The sequence below is a fragment of the Microcaecilia unicolor genome, chromosome 2, assembly GCF_901765095.1.
Source record: "Microcaecilia unicolor chromosome 2, aMicUni1.1, whole genome shotgun sequence".
Classification (NCBI taxonomy): Eukaryota; Metazoa; Chordata; class Amphibia; order Gymnophiona; family Siphonopidae; genus Microcaecilia; species Microcaecilia unicolor.
In genome coordinates, this window is record NC_044032.1 from 102770547 (window position 1) to 102783788 (window position 13242).

Sequence of the window (13242 nt, forward strand, 5' to 3'; positions counted from 1 at the left end):
CCCAAGGCCCCCCTCCCGTTGCAGCTGCAAGGCCCCCTGCCATCCTCCTTCCCTGCTAGCTCCAAGGCCCCCTCTGTCCCTCCCTCCCAGCTCCAAGGCTCCAGTCCTCCCCCCTTCCCAGCTGCAAGGCCCCCTGCCCGCCCTCCCTCCCTCCCAGTTCCAAGGCCCCAGGCCCTCCCCCCCAGCTCCCAAGGCCCCCTTCCCTCCCTCCCAGTTCCAAGGCCCCCTGCTCTCCCTCACAACTGTAAGGGGCCCCATTCCCTCACAACTGTAAGGGCCCCCCTGCCCTCCCTCCCAGTTCCAAGGCCCCCTGCCCCCCCCCCCCGTGCCTTCTTCCCAGCCAGCTGGAAGGCCCCCTTCAGTCCAGCCCTCCCAGTTCCAAGGCCCCCCCTCCTTCTGAGACCTCCCATGTCCCCTCCCCCCCCAAGGTAGCCGCTACCGCCCCCACCCCGGAGTTGCCCCCGCCCCCACTTCACCCGGCCCGGGCCCTCTCTTCGTTATTCAACTTACAGCAGCGCCAAAACAGCAGCAAGCAGCAGCTCCCGTTGGCCTTCCTTCACTGCCTGTGCCTCGCCCTCGTGTGACGTCACGTCGGCGAAGGCGGGGCACAGTCAGGGAAGGAAGGCCGACGGGAGCTGAAGCTGAGCTGCTTGCTGCTGTTTCGGCGCTGCTGTAAGTTGAATAACGAAGAGAGGGCCCGGGCCGGGTGAAAAGGGGGTGGTGGCGACTCCGGGGGGGGGGGGGGGGGGCGGTAGCGGCTACCTTGGGGGGGGGAGCGGTAGCGACGTCAGCGGTTCCCTCCCTCCCCTTCCGCGCAGTTTCCCTCTCTGTCCCGCCCCCCTCCCCCCGTCATCACATCTTGACGCGGGGGCGGGACAGAGAGGGAAGTCTGTACTGCGCATTTGCAGGTGAGTCGGTCACTTGCCATTTATAGGTTTGATAAGAATAAAAAATATAAAGATATAAAACATGATAATAATTAAATAATTTTTAGAAACAAACAGTGCCTAACGGGACATTAGATGTCAATAAATCCAACCATCTTGCAGTGTAATCAAAGTGTCTTCGTAAAGAGCTCTGTGTCCAAAGTAAAAAGATCATTGCGCTTCATGATTCCAAAGCAGTTAAGTATATGAGTGTCGCTGGTGAGGCCCCCATCATGCTGGGGATCCCTACTCTAAGGCACCAAGGTCTCTGGAGTGACTTCCCCCAAAACAACATGGGTCTCTTAGTTAAAGCACATCATAAGGCCCACATTAGACCACAATTACAGTATGTGTAGAATCTCCTGTGAAGCAACTTCACACAGACCTCCAGTGGAGATAAGAATTGACCAGTAGCCAATGTACATGTACAAGCTGAGCCCGGTGCAAGAACATCAAAAGTATATGCCAAAAAAACAGCCAATAAGTAAACTGCTGTGCCAATGTAAACTGACAGTCATAGCAATTTGGGTGTCCTCTGCAGGTCATAAAAGGAAACAAGGCAACAGCAGCACGAACCATATCAACTTGGTCAATTACCTGCTGGTTCTTTCGATGCCACTATTCCATCCACATATTTAGATGCCTTTGCTACTTTGTCAAAATATTGTACATGACCCTGGTAGATGATCTTTAGCCTTGCTGGGTAGAGAAGGCTATATCAGATTTGCAGATGCATGAAGTGTAAACAGAGAGGAGTAAAGGCTCTGTGGGCTGTGGACACTTTATTAGAGTACTCTTGAAAGCACAATATGCACTTATTATGTTCTAGAGATCTGCATTTATGGAGAGCCTGGAGGATTTCCAATTTGTGGTGGTACTTAAGAACCCAGATTATCATTGTATGCGGACGGTCAGCTGTGTCCCTCTTTTGCCCCAGGCGGTGGGCTCTCTCTATGCGGAGTGAGCCTGCATCAGTTGAGATAGCGAGAGAAGTCGTCAGCCAGGTTCTAAAAATGACCGGAGGTCACAGTCCAAGATGGTCTCTGTCAAACCCACCAGCCTGAGATTGTTGCGGCGGGAGCGATTTTTCTGTATTGTCCAGTTCGTCCAGCATCTGCAGCCTGGCCAACAGCACCTCCTGGACGCTCACCTCTATCACTCCTACTTGCTGTTGCACTGCCTGAAGATCCACGGAAATTGAGGTAAAAGGTTGATTCATGCCATCAAGCTTGTCAAGTATAAGTTGAAGCTGTTTCTCCACTGTGTGCGCCATTGCTGTGCACACCTTGGCCATGATCTCAATGGTCCATTCTGAGCTGGCAGTAGGAGAGGGAGGCGCACGTCTGTCCACCATCTTAATATCAGCCGTGTGGCCCTTCTCCCTGTCCTTAAGTGATTTGGTCACCATTCTCAGGTATTCAACACAGGTGTGAACTCACTGTGCTATTTTCTCAAATACCCTAGTTGTGATGAGGAGACTGGGGTTCACGGATGCAGTTATATGTAGGTTAGTTGAAGGAAACTAGGAGCAGCAAAAATCGACTGCCTTAGTGCTTCATGTCCCAACCGGAAGTCCATAATAATTTATTCTTTTAAACAATGTTGTATCTGCTTCAGGAGAAGAAGTGTGAAGGACTGGAAGAGCGACACAAAAGGCAATGAAGAGCTGGCAGAATGGGTCAAAGGACTACTAGGCTGGGAGAGGGACTAAGTAGAAGATAAAAGGCTAAGGGAGCATCTGGAAGGCTAATAGTGAAAAGAAAGAGCCAAAGTTGGGATGGGAAGAAAGCTATGGAAGGGTGGATGAGGAGCTGGCAAGAGGGATGAGAGGAAAATGAAGGACTAAGAAGTGAATAAACATTGAAGGTTAGAATGGTAAAAAAGATGAGGGTCTGGATGGGGTTAAGAGATGGGGAAGGGGAAATAAGAAAGAGGTATTTTCCTATCTCTAAAAGGCCCTTACAATCTAAAGGGCCCTTTAACTAATCTTTAACATACTCGAACGAACATAAACGTGCCCTAAATGCTGCATGTCCTATTTTACACCTTAGGCTATATGGCACTTAGCGCATGCTAATGTCCATTAGTGCGCACTAAGTTTTATTAAAAGGGCTTCTATGTTTGCACCTGAGACACTGGAGGGTGAAGTGACTTGCCCAAGATAACAAGGAGCGTCTGTGGAATTTGAGGCCTGCCTTCCTTTCTTCTATAACCAGTAGGCTACTCCTCTACTCTGAAGACTAGAGACAGCTATGCATTCTATACAGGCAACATAAGTGACCTTAAGTTGAAAGCACATCAGAGTTTAAATATTCATTCTACATAACAAGATTCACTGCATCATATTAGACTTTTTGTGTTTTTGCTGGTAAAAAGTGTTTGTACATGATATAATTCTGCTTGATAAAAATGAGTAACATTCTGTCACATAAAACCAAACATAATATTTTTTTTTCCTCTCACAGGTCAGACCATTCGTGAAAGAAGAACAGTGGAACCAGTGCACAAAAAGGAATATGAATATGAAGCAGGAGACATTCCCTTGGAGTGGGAAGGTAAACCTCTTATTTATTTTAGTTTGATTGCCTGACTTTCACTTCATCCTCAAAGTGGGTCACATTAAATAAATAAAATAATATTTCACAATAAAGCATCAAAAAATTGATTAATATATATCCAATTATAAAACGCATTGCTTATTTACACACAAATGTTTCCAGCCCAATCAACTTCACTCAGACATAGCAGAATTAAAGTGGTCCTATCACTGGCCAAATACCTGTATATACAACTAGGTTTTTTACCATTTTCCAGAATAAGAGATCATTATTCTCAAGTCGGATTGTAGGGGCAGAACGACTACATTTACCATGCCGAGTAATTGGTAGCTGTAGCAAGAGTAGTGGTGACAGAGGGCTTATTGTGATGCCAAGGTTTCTTGTTGAGTTATGGTGCCAGAGGAATAGGGTGACTGTTTACGTTGGTGGTCATCAGAAATCTTTTGCTGCCATGCAACTCAAAAACAAATTTATGTATATGTTAATTATTTAAATAAGAAAGATAATAAGCTTTGAATCTCACATTCACCCAGGTTTCCAAGTTTATTTCCACATGATGTATGGCCATTCAGTGACAACCTTCACAATGGTTCACTATAGTAGTAATATTATTGACAATTCAAAGTAATAGGAGTTGAGGGACAAAGAGGGAATTCTGTGTGTCCTGCAGCTCACACCGGCATGCTCTTGCCCCCCCCCCCCCCCCCCCCCCCGCCCCCTGATAAGCGGGTTTGCTTATCAGGTATCAGCAGATTGCTTGTTGTCTGCTTATCTAGTCTGACCTATGCAACCTGAGGAAAGAGCTTTTGGCACCTATCGCTAAGAGGATGCATGCTATGCTGAGGGTTTATTAGTTCTGGCACCATTTTTATGGAACTGTATAGATTATTTAATATGCTTGTGTAGAAAGTTGAAGTCATAGCAGATTTGATAATTGGTTTACAATAGATATTTAAAGTCTTGCCAGAGTTTCCTGGGGGCGTGTCAAGATGGCGCCGTGAACGCGAGTAGTGTAAGACACTCTCGGCTTGTTTTTGAAGATTTTCATTATTGAAATGCCACATTCAAAACGCAAAGGGGCGATGAGGATAGTGCCCCAACCTACCTCATCTTCTTCCCCGATACAAACAGGCCTGGAGCGCTTCTTCTCCGTGTCCTCCCAGGAACAACGGAGATTAGGACCCGCTGCAGTGGTATCCGGAGAAGCGGAAACATTGCTGGAGATCGAAACATCCCTTTCTCCTCCACCAACATCGATAATTCCTCCGTGTCCAGCGACCCTGGCGAGTCGTGAAGCAACCCAAACGTCTGCCGGAAGTGCGTTCGGAGGGAAGCCTGTTGGGGAAACGACTCTGCCATTGGAGACGCTGAAGCCCAAAGAATTGAAGACCTCGCAAGCTTTGGAGGGAACCACGGAGATGAAGCTAGACAGGATCTGGCTTAAACTGGTACAAATGGATTCCACTTTACAGAACTCGTCTGAAGAGGTAAAAACTTTAAACTATAAGATTGAAAGCCTTAAAGAATCAATAGAACTAGTTAAACAGGACTTAACACCAAAAGTTACGGATTTACAGAAAGAAGTACTACAAATGCAAGAGTTCAAGTCGGTAGTGGTTAAAGATAATTCTGAATTACGAAGGAAGATAGAACATATGGAAAACTACAATAGAAGATTGAATTTACGAGTACTCAATTTCCCTAAGTTCCTGGGTTTTAATCCTCTCGATTTGTTCAAGAGATATCTTTTAGAAAATTTAAAAATTCCTTCAGAAGCAATTCCACCAATTAATAAAATGTATTATATTCCAAATAAGTCTAAAGGAGCAGAAGGAGAAGGAAAAGACACAGGAAAAGAAGATATCGATGTGAATAATATTTCAGAAATTTTGGAACAATCCTTAGAAAATGTGACTGAAAGAGCTACCTTGGTAGTTTCCTTTGTCTTTGAACAGGACATGAACTCAGTTATGAGATTATACTTTAAAACTACAAATTCTCAGTTTGGAGGGGAAAAAATTTGGTTATTTCCTGATGTCACGAAAGCGACACAACAAAGGAGAAAAGAATTTTTGAATATGAGATCTAAAATTAAGGATATAGGAGGCTCCTTTATGCTAGCGTACCCTTGCAAATGTATAATATGGCTAGATCAGATAAAATATATTTTTTATGTACCAGAACAGCTAAGATCTTTTCTAGACTCTAAATTATCAAAGTAGTAAAATTAGTTTATAGACTGGGAAGAAAGGTGCCTTATTATGTGATGTTTAATTCCTCAATAATCTTCTCTAATTCCTACCCCCCTTTTTTTTTTTGCTCTCATTTATTGTGGTCTAATGAAGCTTAAAATAATTTCCTTTTGAATGATAATGATGATTTATAAGCATCATGTTTCTTCTTTCTTTTTGTAATTCTGGCTGTATTTCACTTGACAGATGTTCTCTGTTTAAGTATAAAAAAATTCAATAAATAAATAATTAAAAAAAAGTCTTGTGAGGCCTGACGGCAAAAACCAAAGTAAAAACTGGATAGCTACTGCAGGGGTGAGGACAAGCGTACCTTGAAAGAGCCTTCTACACTGAATTTGATCAAACTAGAAAAGTTAAGCTGTGAGGAGAGCAGATTTCGGTGAGTCAATCAAACAGAAAAGGACTCTGTGACTCTGATTGTATCAGTCTGGGTGTGACTGGTCTGCACACAAGCGAGCTTTCAGCTAAGAAAAGCAATGTTTGGGACTGTTTGAGTGCATTAATTGGAAGAGCTGTTTGTGAAAGGGCAGAGGATTTTGTGGAAGTTTAAAACCAGTGCTCAAATGATAGCATTCTCCGCTGACCACATTCTTTTTTTTATTTTTTTTTATTTGTATATTTATTCATTTACATATATCATTAAACAAGAATAAATACTTGTCAAGAAATAACTATGCTGTTCATTCTCAAACAAAAAGAAATTAATTATTTTAACACAAGTACCTACAGCAAGTTAATTAAAGTCCACATTACAGAGATTCAAAATTTACGATAGGAATAAAGGAAACACAATTTAAGGGAAATCACATTAGATCGGTTACTCATGAAAGATACCCTTTTTTATTTTCTAAACCTAGTACTAAGATCTAATTATTCCCTGCCCTTTTGCGACCAGAAAAGATGATAGCTGAGAAGGGTCATAGAATACATACTTATTAGATTCATACTTTATTAGGCATTTGCGGGGGTACTTTAAAAAGAATGTTGCCCCTATCTGAAGTACAGCAGGTCTCATAAGTAAAAATCTCTGACGGCGTTTTTGAGTTTCCTTAGTGACATCCGGGAAGAGTTGGACCTTCAAACCAAGAAATGTTTTATCTTTGTTTTGGAAGAAAAGCCTCATCAACCAGTTTTTATCCGGTGATAAGGCTACAGTGGCAATTAAAGTAGCAGGGCTTACCAATTCAGTATCTGAGGATTCTAGAATCCTCGAGATATCTAGGACATTTGTTTGAGATACTTGGTTTTTTGGGGGCAAATAATATGTTTGTGTAAATGGAGGAACCATTTCTTTAGAAACACCTAGAATCTCTATAATATATTTCCTAAGCATTTCTCTTGGTAAGACCCCCATACTTTTAGGAAAATTTAAAAAGCGGATATTATTATTCCTAGTTACATTCTCCAGAAATTCAGTTCGCCTCCTTAGAGTACATAAATCTTTTATCATGGTCTCTTGGTGTACCTGTACAATTTTCAAATCTTTCTCCATTTCTGTTTGTCGGGTAACCATAGTCTCTGCCCTAGTTTCAACTACTTGAACCCTTTGGTCAAGATTAACAATGTCCTGTGAAACTTGTTTCATTTGTGGGCTTAAGGATTTCCCAAGGTCCACAATTAATGTCCAAAGAGATTCCATTGTAATTTCAGTGGGTCTTTGAATAAAAGGAAATTGTACCTCTGCAGCTTCTGTGGATTGTTGCTTTCTATTTTCACTTCCAGCTTCCATCAAATCCTGGTAACTAGATGTTATTTCTAGCCCTCCGGAGGCACCTTGTTCTTCTAGGCTTGCATTCTCCGCTTGATGATTTCCCTCCTCGGTCCGTTGGACTGCTTCACTCGTCGGTGGCGTCCCTGCAAAAACTGGCGTTGACGTGCTCACTCCCGAGGGTTGCGTGGGAGGTGGTCTAGCGTCGGGGCTGAGCGAAAGCTCCAACCCAGAAGTCTCCGGAGTGTTTCCCTCTCCACCCGATAGACTCAGCGGGTCCGCTCTCGACGTCCTCGGCATCTGGGCTCTTAGGAGGTGAGCGGTCATGGTAGATTGTATTAATTGAGGATTTTGCCGTGGCGGGGCAGCTGAGGAGGACACGCGGCCCCTTCTCTATGGCATCTTCTCCAAGAGCTGCTGAGCGTCCGATCTAATCGGCAGCCATTTTGAATCTCTCCCTGACCACATTCTAATGAGCAATTGGGTCAAGTACCTTCCTATTGTCCTTCACCTGCCTCTCCCTGATTGGGAGCAGCCCCTCCCCTCTGGACCGACTTGCCAGTAATCAAAGACAGCCAGAGATGTCTGAGGGAGAAACTGGTTCTGTATAGGCAAAGCTATGATCATTTTAACATTTTAAGCAAGCGTAAAAAGGATTGAGAGATGAGTAGCTTAAAGTGACTATTGCACAACTGATCAGAAACTCTGAAGCAGGATATCAGAGTGAGAAGGAATCTTCCAACTGAGTTCTTTGTGTCGCATGCATAACACCTCCCTGCTAATTACCTTGAAGGAGCTCTGAATTTGGAATCTTCAAACCTGAGTTCTCAGTGTTGCATGCACGACACCTCCCTGCTAATTACCTTGAAAGTGCTCTGAAGTTCCCCCCTCCCCTCTGCCTCCAGCCAAAGCCAGAAATAGGAGCCCTGAAGGATCCGCTAGGCAAGAAGGGTGAGAAACAATTAGTTGCTAAGAGACCGATTAAAGGAGGACCCTGACTCAGAGCTACTCTCCTCCCTCTCATCTCCTCTGCTCATCAACTTATCACTGAAACCTGATCCAGTACTGATTTTAACAGCTGAAAGGCAAGCTGTAATAACACACAAGACCAGAACACCAGACCCCACACCAAAGAACAAAAGTCCTACCAAGCATCCAGTCATCAGAACACGGTCTATTAGTAGGCCACAGTGAATAGAAACCAAAATGAATACCTTCAAATTATTATACCTTCAAACTACTCCTAATAATCTACTCCTTAACACTGATCCACTTAACACTAACCACCCCTCTCGCAGAAAGTAACAGTATACACATACTCTACAATCATCAAAGATTGATCAGATACACCACATCTCATCAAACTGGCAACAACTTAAAGAAAGGAAGAACACCATCATGTGGACAACCACCACAAAATGTAAAGAAGGGTCCAAACAAACCCACCTCAACAAAGAAACTACAACTAATAAAAGTCCACACAACATCAAACGCAGAAGACCCATTCCAAACAATCCAAGTAGGCTACATCAACGCCAGATCCACTGTAAACAAAACAGCAATACTAACAGACTGGATCATGGCAGAAGACCTTGACCTACTCTTCATCACTGAAACCTGGATCCACGACCAAAAGGACCCTATAATCCTAGACCTGTGCCCTCCAGGATACAAAATCACACACTGGACCAGAAAGGAAAAGAGAGGCGGAGACATAGCACTAATCTATCGATCCCACTTTACCACCGAAACCACGGCCGAGTCCATGACACCTCAACTTGAGTGGAGGAGTGGCTTAGTGGTTAGGGTGGTGGACTCTGGTCCTGGGGAACTGAGTTCGATTCCCACTTCAGGCACAGCTCCTTGTGACTCTGGGCAAGTCACTTAACCCTCTATTGCCCCTGGTACAAATAAGTACCTGTATATGTAAGCCGCATTGAGCCTGCCATGAGTGGGAAAGTGCGGGGTACAAATGTAACTAAAATAAAAAATAAAAACTTGAAATTGCCTCAATCAGAATCCACAACAAAACCCTATGCGATCATTTGAATTGTGCCTTATTTTACAGACCTCCAAGTAATTGGAACGAAGGCCAAACTAACTTCATGGACTTCATCTCAAACACATGTGTAACTGACTCCAATGTACTAGGAGCTCTTAGTACTAGGAGACATCAACCTTCACTTAGAAGACCCAAACTCAATCAACACATGGGAATGTAAGGATTCCTCCACTTATGGGATCTCAAATGGCCACAAATGCAAGCAATCCACGTCAAAGGGCACACACTTGATCTCATCTCACACAAACTTTCAACAGACCAGAACTTAATAATAACGGATATTAACTGGACTGAAACACCCTGGACCTATCACTACAAACTAAACTTATCCATACACTGGCGGAAGAAGGGACTACACCAAATACAAGAACACACATTGTACAGCACAAGAGGCCAAGTAGACACGAAAACATTCTGGCAACTGATATACAACAATGCATGGACATCACAAACAGACTCCATATACTTCCTCATGGAATGGGATAAAAGATGCAAATGCATACTAGATGAAATAGCACCCTTACGAACAAGAACCTCACGAAAGCATAACTCGATACAATGGTTCAACGATGAACTGAAAATAGTAAAAATCCAGGAAATTCGAACAAACATGGAAAAAAAAACAAACAAACCAAACACACACTCAACACATGGAAACAGCCACAAGAAAATACAAATACGCAATAAGACAGACCAAAGATCATACTATAAACTAAAATAGGGACAGATTACAAAGACACAAAGAAATTATACCAACTCGTGAACAAACTCCTAGACACCAACTTGGTCACTACAACAAATACAGACATACCATCTGCAGATGAACTTGCTTAGTATTTCAATGAAAAAATTGTAAACCTACACAACACGCTACCCCATGACAACACTGACATCGAAAACTTCCTTAATGAGTTGGACCCAACCACTGGAGAATACCCGGCTGACTGAACCTGGTTAAACTTCGCCCTCCTTACCGTCGATACAGTTACGCAAGTGATCAGCAGGTTCTCCAACACTCACTGCAAACTAGATACCTGTTTCAACTACCTAATGAAATCCGCCCCTGACCTTTCATAGCAGACCTCACATCCCACCTAAACTACATGCTTCAGCAAGGTCTCTTCCCTAAGGAAAATGGCAACATCCTACTCACCCCAATACCAAAAGACACCAAGAAAAAAACAAATGAAATCACTAACTACCGTCCAGTAGCATCCATCCTGTTGATAGTCAAACTGATGGAAAGCATGGTAGCCAAACAACTTGCAGATTATATAAACAAATTCTCAATATTACATGAATCACAATCAGGTTTTTGCCCCCTCCATAGCACAGAAATAGTACTACTCACTCTCCTAGCCAGATTCAAGCAGGAAATAGCAATAGGCAAAAACATCCTCCTCCTCCAATTCGACACATCTAGTGCATTTGACATGGTAAACCATAATATATTAATAAGATTACTAGATAAGCTCGGGATCGGTGGAAACATACCTAGCTGGATCAAGGGTTTCCTAACCACAAGAACATATCAAGTAAAATCAAACTTAAACATATCATCACCGTGGAAAGCAGACTGATCACCGCTATCACCGATCCTCTTCAACCTAATGATGACCCCACTAGCCAAGTCCCTATCCAACCAAGGCTTTAACCCTTTCATCAGTGCAGACGATGTCACAATATACATACCTTACAAATCTAACCTGACAGAAATCACCAATGAAATCAAGGACAGCTTGTACATCATGGACTCTTGGGCTAATGCATTTCAACTAAAACTCAAAAAAGAAAAAACACACTGTCTTATCCTCTCATCCGAACACAGCACGGACAACCCCACAATCATCAACACCCCAGATTACACCCTCCCCATCTCAGACAGCCTGAAAATCCTCAGCGTTACTATGGACCGCTACTTAACACTAGAGAGCCAAGTGACATCCACGACAATGAAAGTGTTCCACTCAATGTGGAAGCTCAAACCTGTGAAGCAATTCTTCAGAGGGAAACATTTCAAAGCCTGGTACAATCAATGGTACTAAGCCATGCAGACTACTGCAATGGGACCTATGCGGGATGTAAAGAACAAACCTTAAAGAAACATCAGACCACTCAAAACACGGCAGCTAGGCTTATCTTTGTAAAAACGCGATTTGAAAGTGCAAGACCCCTCCGCGTAAAACTACACTGGCTCCCAATCAAAGAATGCATTGCTTTCAAAATCTGCACTCTGGTTCACAAAATTACCTACGGTGAAGCCCTGGGATACTTGACCTACCAACTAGAAACACATCCGAATCAACACGAACGTACCTAAATCTGCACTACCCAAGCTGCAAAGGACTCAATAAAAATCAACCTACGCATCCAGTTTTCCTACATTAGCACACAACTGTGGAACGCATTACCAAAAGTCTTGAAAACTATGTACGATCACCTAAACTTCCAGAAAATACTAAAACTATCCTGTTTAAAAAGGCATACCCAGCCGATCCAACATAAATGCCTGATATCTGCAACACAACAAAACTAAAGTACGTAATGGACATACCACAACTCTTCTGTTATACGATACACTGATGTGGCTGTGCCACATGAACTTTATCTTACCACACATCACTTTGTATTTGTTCACAACGGAGTCTGCAAACGCCCTCTCCGATACTATGTAAGCCACATTGAGCCTACAAATGTGGGATACAAATGTAACAAATAAATAAAGAGGAGAGCTCCGAATGCAGGTGGGCCGGCAATAAGTTTGTGAGAGTTGGGCATGTAGTTGAAGAAAGGCTAATGTGCCAGCTGTGAATCACAGGCTTACTGTGTTTGCCTTACTGGTAGCCTCTACAACACACATGCGCACACACACACACACACACACACACACACACACACACACACACAGAGAGAGAGAATTGTCTTAACTGCTGCTACCCAATACAACTACAAGGTTGCCCAAAGCTCCTGGAAGCCTTCCCAACTCCCTTATTTCTTGGTGATCATCAGTCAGTCTCTGTTATCATAAAATTATGCCAGCTCCATGCCACCACACACTTTGCCAGCATGCAGGTCACTTTTTGAATCAGTGATGTACAAGAAATTGAATACAAGAATACATCGCACATGATGGTATTATTAACGGTACCAGTTATAAATGTGGACAGTAAAAGACCTAAACTTGTGCCATCTTGAAAAGATACTCAAAATATTAGTAATGAGAAAAATGCAACAGTGAGGTAATGTAAAAATACTGAAAATACTAAAACTGCTGTTCCCAGGGCATTTAGTGGAGTAATATGGTGCCTTGTAATATTAAACATTGAAAAAATCTGTAGAAGAGTAAGTGTGTTGATTTATTGCAGTATAGTATGTTGAGTGTAAAATCATGAGCATTGTAAGTAAGAGGACAAAGGAGACCATATGGAACATTTCTGTTGTGCATGACCCATAATTTTTGCAGAAGCCATTTCAAGTTACCAGGAGGTGGCCGGTTCAAATTTCACTGCTACTCCTTGTGATCTTGGGCAAGTCACTTAAACCCTCCGTTGCCTCAGGTACAAACTTAGATTGTGAGCCCTCCTGGGACAGAGAAATATCCAGTGTACCTGAATGTAACTCACCTTGAGCTACTACTGAAAAAAGTGTGAACAAAGTGCAAATAAATAAATAAGTTGTGACTTTGCAGTACAGAGTGCCACCAAAAGTGATCATTCAGAAAATTAGAGTCTTTCCA

General features: G+C 43.0%; 1 protein-coding gene across 1 annotated transcript in view; it reads left to right on the forward strand.

Annotated features, from left to right (window-relative positions):
• The window catches only part of NDUFAF2 (NADH:ubiquinone oxidoreductase complex assembly factor 2), a 267607-nt gene that overhangs the window by 147846 nt on the left and 106519 nt on the right, over window positions 1-13242 (forward strand). The window contains exon 2 of the mRNA XM_030192281.1: window positions 3392-3481. Coding sequence (XP_030048141.1) covers window positions 3392-3481 — 90 coding nt within the window. The remainder of the gene's footprint in view (window positions 1-3391; window positions 3482-13242) is intronic.